This window comes from Martes martes (assembly GCF_963455335.1).
Source record: "Martes martes genome assembly, chromosome: 8".
Lineage (NCBI taxonomy): Eukaryota > Metazoa > Chordata > Mammalia > Carnivora > Mustelidae > Martes > Martes martes.
The window spans coordinates 54,832,630-54,853,079 of record NC_137895.1 but is presented as its reverse complement, the minus strand read 5'-3'; the positions used below and the strand labels follow the sequence as shown (position 1 = coordinate 54,853,079).

Sequence of the window (20,450 nt, the reverse complement as noted above, 5' to 3'; positions counted from 1 at the left end):
GGCCACAACAGCCTTCAGAAAATCTGCTGGGGAACTGCCTCCATACCTGATCTCGACCATGGGCATGGGGGGAAGTGTCCCATAGTACCAGGTGTTGAGAATTTCCATATTTCCTTGCAAGAGGGCATCTTCACAAGTCAATCACAGCTAAAGCAGGGAACAGTTTCCTGTGTCACTGAAATACCACCACTGAACTAAAATTTGATGTTGAGTTCTCAAAGTCAAGTGAATGATCACGATACTCAGCATTTATAGATAATGCTCCACTGCTAATCTCCCTTGCATTTCTCTTCTGTAATCAGAGAACAAATAAAATGTTTGGGCTGTGAAGGACCAGGAGAATCATATACTCAGGATACTTTGCTTTATGTACAAAGAAACTACAATCCTGGGAGAAAGAACAGATTGTTTGGGATGACCCCCGCCCCTTGCAGGGAGCACGGTGGGCCAATGCTCAGAGGACCGACCCCGGACAAGTGCACTCCCCACTCTATTACCCTGTGGTAGACTTTCCTGGAACATACGCCATGTTGGTAAACTGAGGCACCGAGATATCATACAATTTTTCTGAGCATGTCAAACTAACAGAAAGTATTAGGAAGTGAAAAACTTTATTTCATGAACTCATTAAATATAATCTCTGAGCACATCACCTTTCCCGCTGTTTTAATCATCTGGAAGGTGGATCATCTCTTTTTCACTTAGTTTTGTGTCTAATATTCCAGAACTTAAAGAGGTACCTGAAAATATACTACAAATAACCATCTGCATAGAGGACTGAATCTGAAAATTTTTCTTCCGCTACTTCACAACATAATTTAGTTTATGTCCCTCATTCTATCCCTTTGGCCCTCCTTGTCTGTAATTTATAAAAATTTCCTTTGAATTAAAAAAAAAATCAAGCTGTTAGCTTGGATTTTCTCCTTCTAACCAACAGCTTTTTTTTTTTTTAGCTTTTATTTGTTCATTTGAAGATTTTATTTTGGTGAAAAGATTAATCTAAAGATTTATTTATTTTTAAAAAGATTTATTTAAAGATTTTATTTATTTATTTGAGAGACAGTGAGAGAGAGCATAAGAGGGGAGAAGCAGACTCCCCATGTAGCTGGGAGCCCGATGTGGGACTTGATCCAGGGACTCTGAGATCATGACCTGAGCCGAAGGCAGTTGCTTAACCAACTGAGCCACCCAGGTGCCCTAACCAACAGGTTCTAACCATAACTTCTATCAGCTCCTAATGAAGAAGCAACCAAGTGAAGTGACAAAAAGCCTAAGCTTTGGGCTTTGATCTGGATTCAAATCATGGCCCCTTCACCTTCTCTCTGTGTGACCTTCAGCAAGTGATTTACCACCCTGAGCCTCAGCTACAGATACAGACATAATCTACCTTGCACCGTTAGAGATCATTCAGACGGAAAGGTCCTGGCACCTAGAACGTGCTCATGAACAGCAGTGACAGTGATTCCTTTTCCCATACATTACTGCCCCAGAAATTCTTTTAGAGCAGCATCTTATCCACAGTTGGCCTCAGAACGGCTCCTAAGGAGAAGCAAACTGGCAAATGGGGTATTGCCACAAAAAGAGAAACTCATTGGCAAAGATAAGCCACTCCTGGAAAACAAATGGGTGATTAAATCTTAATATTGTGACTTCTTAGGGGGAGCTACTACATAGATCGCCTGCTACTCCTGTAATTTTTCTTAAGATATTACTATTCCACGACCTTCAAGACTCACCTGGATGCCTTTTTTTTTTTCTTACTGATTGTTAGAAACCTTCACCCTTCTCAGTGAACCACATCAGCTCATGCTCCCACCCCAGAGCAGAGAATCCAGCCCCCTCGAATTGCTGAAATCAAGCGTTTTCTGCATAGCCCCACCTGGGTTAGTCTTTTGCTTCCAGGCATCTCATCTGCAGCCACCACACATCTCCAGCTCTTTATCCAGGACCTAGATCTGCAATCTGCATTTCTATTACTGAAATCCTGGAGCTCCATTTGAGGCTATTTCTATCCATGATCTAGAGGAAACAGAAATAGAGTCTAATTTCAAAGGAATGGAGTTTAATCCACCTACCCGAGATGGAAGCAGGAACTATCAGGGCAGGGTAACTAATTATTCTTGGGAATTTACAGACAGCACGTGGCCAGAGCCAGGGACAGTTTCCATCTCTGAAATGCTGCTCTACCTTGCTTCGGAAGGGACCAGAAGGAAGAAGCCCCAGAACACACGTGGACGGTTCAGGCAACTGACCCAGGATCCCCCTATGGCAACAGTGAACTCAGTAACACCCAGATGTCTGTGGCAACTTTCACCTCCAGAAAAACAGGAAGATGAGGTGGTCAAAGTCAATCCTGTCAGAAATTCCAAGAGCCTGGGCTGCAGATAAGATTTAACTTAGGCATGAAGCAAAGTGGGAGAAAATACCTGTTACCCGAGAATGGAAATTTTATCCTATTTGTATAGACTCAGCCCAAAAAACGTCTTGTGATAATGAAGAGGACAAGAGGAGTAACCTAGGAAAGCCATTTCAAGCCAACATCACACTGAATCTTCTTCATGTCTGTCTGTAAGGATTGTGTAGCCATACATCAAGTTGGCCATGGAACTTATGGACAGGGGCCCTAACATGCCAAGAGAAAGATCACGGAGCTCCTGATGTTGGGAAGTCTGAGGGGAGACAGTTGAGAGGAGACAGAAGAAATGGAAATATCATTTATTTCCTGTTGTTCAAGTCTCCACTCAGAGGACTGACTGGTTCTCATGGGCTCTTACTTCTAGATGGCTGCCTGGCTTAGTCCGTCATCATCTTTCCATATTGGGTCTAGAATAGCGTGGGGCGTCTCTGGGGTCACCTCAATAACCCATGGCACCAGGGAGGGACCACCAACTGCCAAAAGCTTCCAAACATCTACTTCCGAATTCCAAGGACATGGAGAGCCCTCCCTTCCCCCCCCAACCACCCCACCCCAGGATCAAGGCGCTTTGTCAGAGCTTCTGCCGGAGGAACTGCCTTAAATGTACACGGAGCGCACGGCATGAAATGCAAAGTGAAAGAAAAGGTCAATAGACCTCTGGTTATATATTTAAAAAAAAAAAGGACCTCTATAAATAGCTACATTTATTGAAGCTGCTTCCTTATCAGGAAGCATGGAGCTAGGAATTAACGTCTGCCTGCATCGGAAATTCTTTCAGACTGCAAGCCCAAAAAGGAAATTTCCCTTCCAAAGCATCCTGGCTGTTCTGTGGCGGGCTGTTTTTTCTCCTCAAGCTGTTTGAAGCAGCTAAGCAGGGCTCTGTGCTGCTGGAAAAGTAGAAAGCCTTCAGGCATTTGAGTGTGGAAAAGTGGAGGCACCCAAAGACAGGCTTAAGGGAAACAAGATCTAAAACGCGGGTGGCTGGCCATCCTTGTTAGAAGTCCTTACTACTCTGTCAGATGCTGACTGAGAATTAAATCTTCCCCATGTCCTTGCCTCAACTCTGCTGGTGACGTCATGACACGTCACAGGCAGCTGTGCAAGGGGAGGCCATTTTTGGAATACTGATAACGACAGAGGACAGGGGAGGACTTGCTAGGTTTGAGAAGAAGAGTAGGGAAGGCTCAGGAAGGAGACTTACAGATTCCGGCAAGGCCAATGAAGAAAACCATGCCAGACAGAGGTACAGAGAGCGGTGGGTAGGAAAGTGCCTGAGAGGAGAACTGAGCTCCCAGAAATCATGGTGTTGTTAGAGGATTTGTCTAACAACTCATTTCCAGGGTGACTTAGGGAAATCAGCCTCAATGCCATTTAGACAAAAGTCTAGCCCTTTCTTTAGTGAAACAAACAAGGACATACATGCTTCTCTTGGCCCTTGAAAATGAGGAAGCCACCCCCTACCAAGGCTATTTATCAGCTTTGGAAACTGAAAGAGCTCTGATGAGTTGCTGGCCACTGTTTGCTAGGCACTGTGCGAGGTGCTACCCTGATCCTTATTGCGAACCCTTACGAGTAAGTGTATTAGACCATGTGAGTTTTAGAGAAGTTAAATCATCTTTGTAAATGAAAGAGGAAGCCCTGGAATGCAAACCCACTCAGGTAGGTCTGTATGAACCCCAGTCCTTCCTACTACAAGGCCTTTTCATTTGGAAAGGCAAAAAAAACAGGAGGACCTGTTCCCAGGTCATTCCTGGTGAAATGCCAGGGGATGTGGGGACATGGCTGAGCCCCACTCCTGGAGATGGCCCTCTGAGGCCTTCACGGCCAGCTCTATCCCTCTGGTTGCAGACAGAAACTAAACGTCAACCTGAGCTCATGAGAGTGAAGAGTGGAACAGCAGAGACACGTGGGCAAGACCAGAGCGACTTATTCATAGTGACCGCCTCTGGTTCCTGGTGGAAGCCGACCTGTTGAGGTTCAGCTCAAATGAATGGCCAAGTGCACAACCAGAGCCAAAGCACTCCTGGTCTCTGCACCCACGGCCGGGCCGACTCCAAAGTCAGGGCGGCCGCTACTTCCAAGGCCACAAGACTGTCATTGTGCGTTCTCCCAAGAAGTGTCAGTGGTGACTTCCAAAGTAGATACCGCATTCAGCTCTTCACAGGCTTGGGTGAATCTGGACAATTTGGGGGGCCTATCGGAACCACAGTCATCTCATCATTAAAACAGACTTCGTAACACCAGCTTCAAGGACTGTTGCATGACTAAATGAGATAATATATAGGAGCACATGCTGAAGCTTCTAACAATATAAAATACGAAATACGATTATGTTTAATTCCCATTTTTGCCTCCTCTTAGGGAACAAAATTAACTTGCAAGTATATAAAATGGTGGGTTGCGCTAGCTAATTAGGAAAGTGAGGCACTGCATCTCTTTTCACTACCCTGGTTCTAATATAGCCTGGCTTGCCACGTGACTGTCTTCAACTCAGTTACTCTGCTGAGAAGGCAAAATCACCAAGTGGGTGAGCCGCGAGGTAACGTTTCCAAAGGAAGGCATTAAATTAAATTATTAAACACACAAGTAGGAGTAGTAACGTAAGAATTTTGAAAGATTCACAAGGAAAGGAAGTAGAGCCAAGGGACTATTTCTGGTGTTCCGATTCTAGAAAACTGAGCGGCTATTATGGCTATTTATTAACCCACAACATCATAAACTGTAACCCTATTAAATATGATGAATGAGTCCTAGGATCTGATTTTTAAATATCAATTCACGGGGGCTTAAAAGGCCCAACCGGCACTGCAGAATGCCGAGTCTCTGGGCAAAGCGACATCGTCAACCTGTGATTAGAGGTGACTCTATCGGCTTTATCCGAAGTGATCATGTGAGAAGGAATTTAAAATAAAGAAAAGACACTTAGTGATTCAAATTCTGCCTAAATAAGTCCGGGGGCACCTGGGTGGCTCAGTGGGTTAAAGCCGCTGCCTTCGGCTCAGGTCATGATCCCAGTGTCCTGGGATCGAGCCCCACATCGGGCTCTCTGCTCAGCAGGGAGCCTGCTTCCTCCCTTCTCTCTCTGCCTGCCTCTCTGCCTACTTGTGATCTGTCTGTCAAATAAATAAATAAAAATCTTTAAAAAAAAAAAAAAAAAAAAAAAAAAACAAATTCTGCCTAAATAAGTCCGAAGCACACTTACTATGATCAGATGGACAGCCCTGAGCATCGCTGTCAGAGGCTGAGTGTTTCACGGGGTTGATACCACCTCGTGAGGCTCCCACGGCAGGCCTCTCGCCACACACACCTCCCCCTGGAATTTACGAGAAGGTGGTCTTTGGGCAGACAAATTAGAAAAGTCTCCTGGCCAGGGGTGCCCAGGTGGCTCCATCAGTTAAGCAACCGCCTTCAGCTCAGGTCAAGATCTTAGGGTCCTGGGATTGAGTCCTGTGTTTGGTTCCCTGCTCAGCTAGGGGTCTGCTTCTCCCTCTGCCCTCTTTCTGCTCATGCTCTTCTCTCTCTCGAATAAATAAATGAAAAATCTTTAAAAAGGAAGGATGGAAGGAAGGAAGGTAGGATGGATGGATCTCCCCGTCACATCATGAGGAGCCTCGTGAGAATGAGGCAAAAGCCTTCACTGGCTGGAGAATCAAGAGGGAGCTCCTCTTGGCACGATCGGGGGTCTTTGGTCCTTCAAGTGTTTTCAAGGTACAGTGAGAGGCTTTGCTCCCATTAAGGACTAGAACTTTGTGTCTCCCACCTACCTGCTGTAATTGTTATACTTTAGTTCTTCAACCCTCCAGCTTAAAAAGAAGTCAGTACCCTTTGCAGAAGGAGAAAAGGATATAAAGAGGAAGCCCTTTCTACCTTCTCCATAAGCATATGCTGTCTGCTCTCCTACTGAAACAGGTAGGTTCCAGAAACCCGCTGTAGGACCGCTGACAGGGCCCGGCTTGCATGTGTGGGCAGTGAGGAGGCCAGGCCAGAATGGCGTGGGGCTGGCCTTTCTCCCCTTGGCTCTCCTCCTTTCCCAGGCCTGGACTACCCCACCTGGTCCTAGTAAGTCCTCTATAATCACCACTTAACACTTTGCTCCATTTACCACTTTGTTTTTATCACAGGCACAGAGAAGGAGAGGCATTAGTTTCCACTTCTTGATAGCTTGCTAATTTGTCACACTCTGTCTTCAGAATAAAAAGGTGAGAAACCCTCAGTATGAGAATCTTCACTATTATAGGCCCTGCCTTCCCTCCAACCAGGAAAGGATATATTTTGACTTAAGAACAAAAAGAGAAAAAGAGTTAAGGGAGAAGGTTTATCTGGAGATCAAGGAGGACAAATGGTTTGGAAAGAAGCGACTTTGAGGCACACCAGTCTGGAGAATATCTCTTTAAAACAAGCAGCTAAAAATGCTTTCGACCTAGCAATACCATAAATGTCCTGCTGCTGTCTTGGCTTCCAGATTCTTCCCCGTACTTTCCATGAGCATTCCATTGGGAATTGTCTGGAATCCCAGATTAAAACAGCAATAACCCAATTCCCTTGTTAGAATATTTATTTTCTTTTTGGTTTGGAAACCCAGCTGGGATGCATCTTCCAAGTATATGGCGCAGCCTCAACCATCCTGGGGGGCTGTATGAGACGTTTCTCAAACAGCTCGATGGGCAGCTGAATCCTGGAATCCAAGGAGGAGGAGGGCAGCTTGGCCGCATGTGGAAAGCCCCAGCTGAGGACAGACAGCAAGAGCCTGGGAGCCTCCATTTTCAGAGGATTCAGTCCAGATGTCGGGACCAACGGGGCTCAAAGTCAGGCTGCCGGAGAGAAGGCATTGCCCTGACCTGAATCCATACTCTAACACCTGATTACATTCTAAGGGCGGCAGGGATTTGCTGCAGTCCTGTATTTGATCATTATATATGTGGGAACCCATCCATCCATCCATCCATCCATCCATCCAACTGTCTGAGGGACATAAGCAAACTATTCCACAACCCACTGACATGTAAGAAGATTCCAGCCATAAACCATTTCCACTACTACAGCCACATCAGTGAATACCAGCAAACTGTCAACCCTGAATTCATCCATCTATCCAAAAAGTATTTATTAAACACACTTACATAGTGGCATAATAGACAAGAGCATAGGCTCTGGAGTCAGAACGGAGTTTGAATCCCGACTGCACCCTTTATTAACTGTGTGACCTTGGCAGGTTCCTTAAATTCTCTAAGCCCTAAATTCCTTATATTGGCTCAAATATTAAAAGAATATCTACCTTACATGTACTGCTGGGAGAATGAAATAAAATAATTTACATAAAGGACTCCACACAGTGCCTGGACCAGGGTCTGCAAAGCAGGGGTAGGCAGCCCAGCTGAGGCCCATGAGGAAACCGTCTACTTCAGAAACAGTGCTGGCATGGGAGACAGTTCCAAGTACAGAGAAGGACTCCCTAAGTGAGCTCATGACAGTTTAAAGTGAAGAGGGCCGTTAAACGTTCTCTTGTCACAGCACAACACTGTATGGTAGGGAAACTGGGTAGTATGATGACTGACTCACAGTCAACCAGCTAGTTTAAGAGTAGAACTAATTAGGAATGAAGATCTTCAGACCAGCTAGTTTGGTGTGTTTCACTGTTTCTTCTGCCACAGTGACTACCTATGGGGAGGCAGTCCTGTGGTAAAAGGGCTTCCAAAAATAAAGGCATCCAGAGCAAATCCAGGGTCAGGGCCTCCTTGGGGGTGGGGGATGTCTCAAAATAAAGGGATTAAAAAGATATGAGAGAAATCTCTGTTTAGGACAAGTGTTCACACATCTTTTCCCCTTTACTTGACTTTAAACTCTGTAAGGGCAAGGAGTTTGGTCTGCTTTGTTCGCTTTGGTATTCCCAGCACCCACAGGAGTGTCCAATGCAGCACAGACAATCAATAACTATTCGTGGAGTAAATAAATGAAGGAGACTAGATGGCAGGGGTGTTCTGCCTGCATGGCACGAGCGTATTTGATTTGGAAGTGATTATTCCTGAAGTGAATGTACTGGTCACAGGACAGCCTCTGGAGGAAAGGATGCTATTACCTGACTCTGGTTTCTTTTCCAGTCCCGTCTACTCCTCTGGTGCCCCAATGCTCCAGTTTACCAAGGACAACAGTCCCCACCGTCATGATCCTGGCACGGCACGGCTACAGTCCCAATCTCACCTTCAAAAGTTCATTGTGGAGAAGGTGGGAGAGTGGTGTACTGCCCTTTACCTCCTTGCCCAAGTGAAGGTGGAATGTGCGGACTGTCACTTGTAGTAGCTTTGTAAATACTGACTGAAGCTGAAGGAGGGGACGGAAGGGTTCTCGTGGCACTCAGCTCCTCCGGGCAAGCCCAGCTGCCCTCCTCACTGGAGGAGAAGGGATAAGCCAGCAATATTCCCCTAGGGCTTCCCAGCAACACAGTCACCTGCTTCCCTGAATTCTCACACGGCGAACGAAGAGGAGCCTACATCCTGTCTCTTTTTATTCTTCACTTTCAGCAAGCTACCTTCTGGCTTCTGAGGAGGGATGGAATAAGAGGCAGCAAATATCCTGGGGAGCGTCCCCATGCCAGAAAGACAGAGTAAGCACAACCATGTCACTGCTAAAGTATGAGGAATCAGCCAGGGTAGGGCCAAGGTGACCCCCTGTGTCTTCTACAACCTGGACCTGTGCCCTCGGGACAACATTCAAGTCAGAAAGCCTGGCATTTTCTTGGCCACTGAGATCCGGGTGGGAATCAGGTGACTCATTCTCCCCAGCTGCCCCATCACACTGTACCATCTAGGCTGGGTGGCAGCACAGGAAAGAAAGACAAAAAGGAAATGACAGGTGTCGGCTGCTTTGGAGGCTGGCCCCGAGATCACAAGTGGGTTGGCCCTGGTGCTCTGCCAAGCTGCAGTTGAGGACTGAGACAGAGAGTTGGGAGAGGCAAGGGACGGAGACGATCTAAGAGAGAAAGGTGGAAAGAGCGCAAACTGACCAGAGCCACAGGGCCAAGGCCGGCGCAAGAGAACAGGAGAGGGGAGGAGAAGAAAGGACAGAACAGGAAGGCCATATCCAGGCAGTAAAATGAAGGAAAGAAAAGCAGCCAGTATGCATGGAGGAGAGGGGCAGGCTCTGTAAAGAAAGGAAGAACACACAGCCTAAAAGCAAAGCAGGGAGGGAGTCTGACTCAGGAACTGCCCAAAATTTTGGGTCCATGAAAATACTAAAAAGAGGAGTTACGTGTGAACCTAGGGAGACGGAAAAACTTCCCCCAAAAGTTCCCTTTGCCTCTTAGGAGATTTAGTGGATTCTGCCATACAGTACACATTTCCAGATGTTGGGGGTAATGCGGCAACAGGAGACAGGCGTTTCAAGCTTCTCGATGGGCTGCAAAGCAGCTTCGCAAAGTGGACCCCAAGTGACAGTCTCAGAGCTTGCCCCTCTCCAGCCCCAAGCCCCACGCCCACCCCCCGCCCCCACACAGTCGCAGTCAGTCCTTCCCCTGTCAGTCAGTCCATCCTTCTGGCGGTGGCACTGGGCATCCGTCCTCCCACCCCCGCGCACGCGCCGACAGACACTCACGCAGGTGCGCGGGCAGGCGGATCGAGTCGTCCTCCATCCTGAGCGCTCGGGGCACTGGAACATGAAGCGGAGTCGAGGAAGCGTAACTCGGCACCGGGCTCTCGGGAGGTGTATATGAAATTCGTTCCTGCTGTTAAAAAGAAGGGCAGGAAGAGGGGAGAGGGAAGAAGACAATGAAGGCTTGGAACTGACTTGGGTGTGAAAACAAGGAGAGGGGTGGGGAGCAAAGGGGGCATTTGAGGAGGGGGTGGCCCAGGCTTCACAGCAATCCCTCTCGCCCCTCTCCAGCCACTCCATACACTTAGTTGTCTTTCAGAGCTCCAGCATTTGGGATTTCTAACAAGGCTCTGGAAAGGCTGAACATAGGGCTTCTCCTTTGGACTGGGGTCAAGAGGTGTCCATTTCCCCCTCTCCGCACTAGTGATTTGTTCAAGTGCAGAGGAGAGAGGAGGTGGAGGAAATGAAACAGCATATCCAAGAGAACGGCTTTAAAGACTACGCTCTCAAAAATTACTTGTCCAAGTCCCATAATTAATGTCACCCTACATTAAAACCACGTTTCCTCTTCTCTGGCAACATCCCCAGCTTCTAATACAAATATGATTCTGTACTCAGACCCAATGAGAGGTGAGCTCAAAGTGACGGCTTGTAAGTTCTACATTTAGTGCATAAATCTACAAGCAAGATTCTTCTCTGGTCCACCTACCTCATTATAAACCAAAAATACCCAGTTTAATTTCTTCCTTCATAGCAGGGAATTATCTGCAACATTAATGGCATCTCTTGTCCCTTCATTCTCCAACTCAGAATTGATACTTCCCTTCCTTCTGAAGTATTTCAGAGCTCCTTCAAGAACACTCCGCATTTAAGGCAAGTACTGCTTCACTGAAGATCCTGACTCAACTGACAAGGAAAGGGGGGAGGGGGACTTACTTCTGCAGATCCACTGTTTAAATTCAAACAGACAGTGTTTGTTGGAGCAATTAAAACAACTGGATGGGATGGGAAGGATTATTACTTTAAGGCTTTAAGTTAAAACACAGCGAATAATGGCAAGGAACCAACTATTATGTTTAGCGAGAAGAGCAGTGCAATTTGCATCTTAGATCAATTACTTTGACTTAAAGTCTATACATAAATAAACAGAACTTCCATTCTTTCTGTGGTTCAGCTGGGCAAAGTAAAGTGGGACATACAAGGGCCAAAAATTAATTGGGGGAAAAAGACCAGTAAGATGCCATTATGAATACAAAAAGCAAGAGCAAAAGAAAAATCGCAGATGAAAATAAAGCAAAGGGGGTGTTTATGTTTTGGAAAGATGGTTCTCTAACATTTTATATTTCATCAAATGTGCAAAGGGAAGCAGGGGAGTCCCCCTGGCTCTATAACCAAATTAAAGCTTCTCTTCTGCTCAGAGCCTGGAAAGTTTGGTGGTTGTGGTAGGAAGTTTCGATTTTAAATGAATATATACATATTTCTGTAATTTCCGAATGGAATCGCTAGACCTTCCCTGAGGCATCCTCTGCCAGCAGCTAGGGCATTTGGAATATTTCCGTTTAAACATACATTCTAAACTCTCCTCATGAATTTCTTAATTAAAGGCAGACGCACACATCCTAGATTTCATTGCTGTATCAATCAAGATGGCTAGTGAAAGGTCACCCAGGGGCAAAAGCTTCAACTTCATTTTTCTGGAATTTTATCAATCACACATATTTTGAGTACCTCTAGCTTAAGGAGGAGTTATACTTTTTGGTGTTTGGCTTGGGGTTTGGGGGGTGAAAAAGGCAAAGACATCAACCCACCTATGGGAAACATACAAAATCTGTTTAGGGGTTTTTCAAAGTGATATGGGCTTTTTAAGCATTCTAAACACAGTCTGTTTTTCTAGTTTAACAAATTCTCCACACACTTCAACTCTCGAAAAGAGAGAGAGAAAAAAAAAAAAACCCAGTCCCAATATATGTCTAGATATCTTATCTGCCGTTAACTTTATTCCCAGAAATAGCTTTGTTTTGTTAGGGTTTTTGCAGAAGTGAAACTGTTGATGAAGAAAACATAGTGCAGCCAAAGAGTTTTCAAATGGCATGGCACAAGTGCGAGAAAAAGAGAGATGGCATTTCATAATATGATGACTGTCTCTTAAAGCAAGGAGAAACTCACCAGATTCTGCAACTGGTCCCTGGGACAGGCCTCGTCATCCCAGCTCCCTTGCCCCTCACCAAGTCCATGAGGACAAAAATGGAAGAAACCCAGCCCCCCAAACAGATTTTACTTTGTTTCCTGGAAAATCTACCTCTAGCCTACTGGTAAGAGTCAAGCTAGGTATCACCTTTAAAACGTATATATTCTGACTTGCTAAATTATCACCACTGTCTCTTCATTTCACTGTCCCTTCTCAGGAGGATTCCCACCTCTCCATTTCACCCCCATGTCCAAACAATTCTAGATGGAGACAGATTCTAGATTCTCGTCCCGAAAGACAGTTTCTACTCAGCAACATTCCATGCAACACCATAAGCTTGGGATGGGAAGCTCTTTTTTAAAGATTCCATGAAGAGATTTGTCAGTAGTAGCAGAAGAGGGGGTGCCTTGTCTAAGAGTGGGAAAAGCGAAATGCACTTCTAGGACCTTGAGCAATATGCTAGCAGCCATTACACACCTATCCTGACCCCGGTTCAGCAGCCAGGAGAGCATTCGGGGGACCGCAGAAAGGACACCATGCAGGACATGGGCTCCTTCCCTAAACGGAACAAAACACACGCCCGGGAATTCCACACCACAGGCTTATCTCCCTTTGTCTCTCTTTTTGTTAATTTCTAGGGAGACTCACATAGTTCACATTGTTTCATCTATTCCTATAACCAGGCACTTAACAGACTATCAGCAATTAGAAATAGGAAACAAACACTATCTCAGATGGAAACATCTAGACAGAGAGGCTCAAGGAGGGCAACATCCAATTTCTCAAATGAAGGAAACCTCTTTATCCTCACAACTGCTTCTGGGGTCCAACCCCCAGCAAAGGGAAGCAGGAGCACCCGCTTATAGCTCATTCACCTCAAAAGCAAATTGTCAGTCAGATGAAAACCAGAGGTGTTTTATTTTAACAGTACAGAGGGGATAACGACTTTCCCAAGAGGATTATAACCACTGCTCTAATTAAATTAAAATGCTACAGACAGTGATATTAATGCATTCAAGTGTTGTAGGGGGATAAACTGCCGGCGGAGGTCAATGATGTGACTGAAAAGGCCGTGATGTGGTTACATTATTGTTTAGATGCTAAAAAAATAAAATAAAATAATAAAATAAAATGTGCTTCTCTCAAATTTGCAGACACAATCTATCAAACCAACCTATAGAACAAAAGCGGAGCATCGCCATTTCTGAGACCAACTGTAATATCTAAGGTGGGGGCGGGGGGCAGGGAGCAGCACAAAGCTCTGAAAAGAGAAAATAAGGCTAAAAATAGTTTTAGGCAAGGGATGAAATGTAAATTTCACTAACCATTATAGAAAGCTTTTCTTTTCTTTTCTTTTCTTTTTTTTTTTTTTTACTTTAAATGGAAGACGGAGTAGGGTTGCTGCAAGCATTGAATTACCTGAACCAAAATGAGGTTTATTCCCTGTCCTCCTTCCTCCCCCAAACCATGAAGGGCCAGGGAAGGGTACCCATTGGATTCTGCTCATTTTTAAATCAAGTGCTTAGGAGCCTGTGACTAGCACATAAAATGAGCTTAAAGATTTTATGCTCCGTAGAATGGTATTTCCCTCTCCCCTCTTCCCCACCCCATGGTTACATATCACAGAATAGAAGAGTCAAAAAATGAATATTCTTATTACCAAAAACATCTTCCCTTTTCAAAATTATTCAATACAGAGCCTCTATAAATCACCGGGATCCCCCTGGTGCATTTACACATTTGTTTTTACACCATTAGTTCTTTAAAGAGGTTGAAGGGCTAAGACACTTAGAGCCTGTCGCTAATTAAATATTAACTTCCTGGAAATAAAGATAAAGCGTTTCTGAGAGAAACAGAAGCAAAGTCTGGTTGTACTTGCAAAAAGATGGTTTACGGGTCATTTTAAAGATTCCTCTAAAGCAGAGATGTCCTTCATTTAGGCACTGTTTTCCCAAAATAGCCCCCAGCCCCACTCAGAATGCCCGATGACCCCAAGGATGGTTTCTGAGGCCCATGTACAGTCCTGAGGAGGAAGAGTGCCACGAAAACAGACAGGCTGACCATCTCTCAGGGAATTAGGGTAAAAATTCTACAAGTGCCCTTTCGTCCTGCTACACTTAGTGGTGCCTCTTTGCTGCACTGAAACTGACACCTCTGCCAAGATGGCAAACAGCAGGGGCTCGAGGTGCAGTGGGCACGCTGGTAATACTCAAGCTTTGGAGAGAAAGAGCTCTTTTTCACCCTGCAGGTTTTCAGGAGAGCTGCCGGGGAAAGCTGATGCTTGTCACCACAGTTTGTCTTCTACAGACGGAAGAGAAGACATGTCTCCCGCAGGAAGTGACTTACCGAGCTTCGATACACTGAAGTCGGAATGCACAATTATTTAAGTCCACTCTTCTGGCTGCAAAATGATGCAAGGGGGTGGCTAGAGCTTTTATTAAATAAGCTTTCATTAACCAGCGACATCCGTATGTCACCCCAAAACTGAGCAAGACAGAAACTGGAGCGGCACAGTTTTCGAAGTTTTTGGTTCAGTGGATGAAAACAGACGTGCACAAGAACCTGAACTAACACACTCTCGAGCGCCAATTTCTTTCACTTGAAAAACTGTTGAATATTTTGTTCACCCCCAAAGGTAGCGAGATCAGCTTGGAGAACTTGGGGAAAGATGCAAACACCAGTCTGCTTTGCTATATACACACTGTACCCACAGCACAGGCCACGGCGGCTTTGGCCTTTCTCCAGAAGGAAGCAGTATGCCTTAGGGTCTGGGATCTACTTGGGGATCCACTTCAGAACTCTGAAGGAGAGTCTCTTGGAGGCTCCGAGAGACATCTATCCCAGAGGCCCAAGCAGGCCCTCCTCCTAGTGTCTAGCTCCTTTCCTGAGAGAAACATTCCTCTGGGTGTTGGGTCACTGGATTTGTACAGTCCGATCGGTCTTCGGCTTTTAACATGCTTGCAGTCATTTCGTAGGGGAAAACAGTGGGGATACCCTTGCAAATTAGGATACGTGGAGCTGCACTCCTAGTCCCTGTGGCTCTGTTCTTGTTGCCCAGATAGCCATTCAGCCCTTGGAACGGGGTGTGGGAGGGTGCCTCCAACAAACCACATACACACCGATGGGGAGACCTTCCTCACCTTCCCGGCCTAAAATCAGAAGACACAATTAGTTACAGCATCTCTTTTTTTTGTTTAAGATTTTATTTATTTATTTGACAGACAGAGATCACAAGTAGGCAGAGAGGCAGGCAGAGAGAGGGGGGAAGCAGGCTCCCCGCTGAGCAGAGAGCCTGATGTGGGGCTCGATCCCAGGACCCTGGGATCATGACCTGAGCCGAAGGCAGAGGCCTAACCCACTGAGCCACCCAGGCGCCCCTAGTTACAGCATCTTAAGTCTTCCCTTTGCCCAGAACTCTGTCCTCTGTGCACAGCAAAGTGAATAAAAAGAGGCGTGAGCAATGGGCCCCATAGTCAAACATTGCTGTAGAAGATCACGAAGGTGTTTTATTCCTCCATGGTTGTTATGAATACTTCGGCATTCATCAGGCATCTGCTAGTAGCTAACACCTGTACTAGGCATCATAAATTCTGCCACCGTCAAGTCCTCAAATTTCCAAGACGGTCCCAATATTTAAAAGCCTGTACCACTTTACCTATACATGTACATGGGCCCTCATATTAAATACTTACACCCCTCAGAACATATGTGCCAATCTTAATTGGAAGATACAGTCACTGGAACCATCAGGAAGGGAAGCTATCACTCAGGGAACACTTGGAATGTGCTTGCCATGAAGCCTCTATTTTAGACTCATAATAACCCTGCCAGGAAGGCACGATCGTCTCCATTCCACACAAGGAACCTGACCTGGAGATCGCAGGGGTTCAGCGATCCTGTTGAAGTGTCCAGCTCATGAGACAGTATGGCTGGTATAAAGAGGAGAAATAAGATACGACATTTAAGTAGCACCAGCCCATCCGTGGTAGCTCTACAACTTAGGGGGAATCCCCAGAGAGAAGGTCGTAAGACCTTCTGGAACCCCCAGAGAGAATCCCAAGGTTGTAAGAGTCATTGCAGACAGAAGTCCAAGGTCGTAAGAGTCATTGCAGCTCTGGAAGATTCCATCGCTTTGTGCCCCTACTCCTCACAGGATCGTGTGGGGCTCCCGAAGGTCACTCCACACAGCCACCTAAGCCAGGGTGCTGGCTTTCTGAAGCCTGTTACTTATCCTAGTGGGAGCACAGATGGAGGGAGTAAATGCATTTAGCTGAGGAAGGGACGAAACATGACATAAGAGAGAAGTTCTCAGGCCTCTGAGCAGAGGGAGCCATTAGGATTCATCCGGGTATTACCTGTGGGACACAATCTACAGGGCCACCAGGGCTTTTGCAGATTACTTGTGCATATGATGGCTTAGAAATCTCACCTGAGGTCATTTTTGAGTAAAAGGATCTTACTTTTATCTCTAAGATTTTCTTTAGCAACAACAAAACACATTTCCCTTACTCAACTGCTTTCCATTTATCTAGTGAGCAGCAAATCTAAAGGAACAGGTGGGACGCACAGGAGTGGTGAGGTGGAAAGGCCCTGTCAACATTTATTCATCCTAGGGTGAGAATACCAAGAAGGAACTGAGTCTATCTCCAGAAACTGGAGTGGCCACAGTCCCATGACGCTTCTCCAACAGTCTGAAGAGACAGACTCCATTCTCTCACATGAGAAACGGATAAAGGTGCTAGGGATCCATGTGGCCTGTGGGGAAGAAAGGATTTAACGGGTCCTTCTAGAGGTCTTCAACTATGGGAAGGACTAGCGCGAGGCAGAGATAGGGCTTCCCCGCAGCATCTCAGAGGGAAGGGCCAGCCACATACACCTGTGTGCTAGACATATGTACAGGGCGTATCGTTCCCCCTCAAGCCAGGTGAAGCCAAGGCTTGAAGGTGGCTGTACAAAGGGTTCCTGCACTGGGAAGGAACTCAAGGAGAACTGGAAGATGCCTTAGGACTCCAAGATGCTGTCCTCTATGATCTTATATGCCCTGGTGAGTCAGAGCTTATTAATTACAGTGTGGGCAGAACAGACCTAGACAAAGCCTGACCACCACAGTCCCCTCCTCTCTCTATAAGAACTCCCCAAGTCCCCTCACAGGATTCAAGGGTTCTGCCAAATATTATTAGAAATAGCACTAGTGTCTAGAACTAGGAGCCACCCCTTTAAGACAAGCACCAAAGCAAAAACAAAAAACAAAAAACAAAACAAAAAAAACCTCACATAGATTTCTTTATTGTTCCAATTTAAAACATTTTAATTAAGATCGTTTCCAACCCTGAGATGGTATGAATTTCTTTCCCTTTTTTTCCCCTGAATTTCTTAAGTATTTCTGACATGAATCATAAGCAGTAGCTCAAGCTGTGATTCCTATGCATGCCAGGTTGTGGTTTCCAGGGAGGTCTATGCTTAAAGGATGCTCGGCTCACTTGGCTGGAACCCAGTGCTGATGCAGGTGAGGTGGCAGGCTTTTGACCTGGATGGGAAAATTAAACGTGTGCACTCCGTGGCCCCCCGACTGCCCCCCTAGTCCTTGCCGTGGTAGAGATGACGGCTTTCGCTCTGAGCGGAGATTAGGTGAGCTCACCAATGTACATCATCACTCCTGGAAACCCCACAAAGGGGCATGTCCTACTGACACTGGGTTGATCCAGTATAAGAAAAGTGGTGTGACTTCATTTCTACACAACCAGCAGGTGTGATCTCTGCGAAAAATCAAGTCTTGCTGTTGGATTTACCGGGAAATGCCCAGCTTTGGATTCACCTTTCGAAATGAGGATCACTAAATCCTTTCTTCCTAACTAATTCTAACACCGAAAGAAATAGGTACTTAAATTCACAGCAGCTTATATCCTGGGCACAACGAAGTGGCCAAGTTCGGTTCTTGATGAGCTGCTTTCTCCTCCATTAATGCCATTTCCCCTTAATGATTTGGCTATTATGATTAGCCAAGATGCGATGTCCCTGCCTGGGGCTAACGGGTAATGAACTGAGAGAGCTGCTATTTAGTTGTATCAAGGGCGCCATTAGGTAGGGCTTCGCAATTCCTCCCCTCAAAGGAGAGATACCTTCCAGCCATGTTCCACCTGCCATGTGACCGCTCTCCCAGAGCCCTCATGGTGCCCCTGGGATGGGAGCCCAGTCCCCTGCAGTCATGGGACCTGAAGACCTGGGCCAAGAAAGATGGCGGGTCAGACTTGTGCAGAGCCCAGAGGCAGAATACTCGGTTAATGCACAGGTTGTTGCTTCAAACCTGTGTGTTAACCGTTCATCCCTCCTCCCCTCCCACTTGCTGCCTTGTGCCTCATAAACCCTTCACTGCTCCCCCAGGCAGCTTTCTTCTCTGTGTCGGAGCACCACTCTGGGCTTTGCTCATCTTCACTTCTTTCTTGAACAGCTTGACCTTGGAAGTCTTGTAAAAGGAAGAGAGAGAGAGAGAGAGAGAGAGAGAGAGAGAGAGAGAAGCTATGGCCTGAACCCACAACCCCAGCTGTCTGCTGGGGATAGCTGAAGGGTGGGGGGGGCGGCCAACTCAGACCTTCTTAAAAATGAAAAAGCCTTTTTTTACCCTCAGAAACATTAGGTTTTAAAGACTGGATATAAGAGCAAGATTTACATTCTCATTCAGATGACAGTAATCCAGAGAAACACTGAATAAATGAAGTCCAACAACGTCCTTGCTGGATCTGGTCCCTTTCCAGCGAACCAGGAGGCACCCACACCCCACCACGGCTCAGTCTGTAAGGGAGAAGCCGGGGGTCCCAGCCCCTACCATGGTCAGACTGAACAAATACCCTTGCTCTCCACAGATCAGATAATTCCCGGGCTGCCTCAGGCAGAGACATAAATATAAACAGAAAAGGCCCTGTAAACTATACCTAGAGTAACAAGCGCAAATTAGATCTGGAAAAGATTTGTATCTCTGGAAAATGTTTACCTCCAAAATAATCTCAACAGAACGACGTAAGAGCACCATACTTAAAAAGCAGTGTAAAAGAAAGAAGTCAACCTCTCCTCAGCGTTGCTGTCTGAGAGATTGGCATACCCATACCCAACCTTTACTGTCACAGAACATTATTTTAAGGATAAATGAGATGAAGCTTGTAAAATATTATGAGTTTCTTCAAACAAAGGCTCTCTATAAATGCAAGGCTTTATTATGACAGGGAATTTGAGAAGTCCCAAATAAAGCACTACTTTTTGTTTATGCTTTAAGAATTAAACGTGCCTTTATATGGTAACACAAGAACTTAATTAAAACCAAGACAAGATTGACACGACCTCACTCTAGAACTGACTGAGGAATTAGGGCTGAATTGATCTCCCATCCCCCTCCTGCCTCTACACCTTTAAAAAGTAATATATAAACAACCCTGAATACTGATTACAGTGTGTCACACACCTGTGTTTCCTCTTTCAGAAACACTTTTCCAGAAGTAATAACCCTCATGGCAAGTACCTTCTACCTCTGCTACCCATGCTTATCAAAAACCTTAAAAATTCCCTGATTCTTAGACATGAGACTTCTGATAGGAACTCAGAAAAGGCATCTTCTCCTTCGCTGTGGTCATGGTTAGAAAGACCAAGGAGTTTTGTTTCTGACAACAGATTTCTGTGTGTCAGAGATGACAGCAGTGATTATCAGAATATTAAACAGCCTGAAATAAGGAAAGTCCTGTGCTACACTCTTGTAGCCCTGTTGTTCAGACTACCAATTTATTTTAATAAGATCCATGCCTTCATTAAAACTATTAGGGCTCCACAGTATGTGAAAAATATGTCTGAATTTCCATATACTTCAGGGACTCAGGATCAGTTAACAATTGAGGAAACACACATTCTACATCAAGCATTCTAAACCTTGGCTGCACAGGAGAATTATCTGGAGAAGCTTTAAGAAGGAAAAAAAAAATTCTGGGGCACCTGAGTGGCTCAGTTAGTTAAGCATCTGCCTTCAGCTCAGGTCATGGTCCCAGAGTCCTGGGATTGGTCCCGCAACAGGCTCTCTACTCTGCAGGGAGTCCCTCTCACCAGCTCATTCTAGCTCTCTCTTTCTCTCAAATAAATAAATAAAATCTTTAAAAAAAAGAGAAATCTTATTAACCAATCTGCTAATTGTCCTTCCCTCCTGAGTAAGTTTCTACTGTTCTGCCTTTAACTATAAAATGGAGATTATCAGTATAATTCAGGAAGTTCCTGACTGATGACTAC

At 45.6% G+C, this 20,450-nt stretch overlaps 1 protein-coding gene across 2 annotated transcripts in view; it reads right to left on the bottom strand.

The window, feature by feature from the left end:
* The window catches only part of ETV6 (ETS variant transcription factor 6), a 230,469-nt gene that overhangs the window by 129,474 nt on the left and 80,545 nt on the right, over positions 1–20,450 (bottom strand). For both annotated transcript variants that reach the window (XM_080810446.1, XM_080810445.1), the window contains exon 2: positions 10,004–10,133. In XM_080810446.1, coding sequence (XP_080666572.1) covers positions 10,004–10,133 — 130 coding nt within the window. The remainder of the gene's footprint in view (positions 1–10,003; positions 10,134–20,450) is intronic.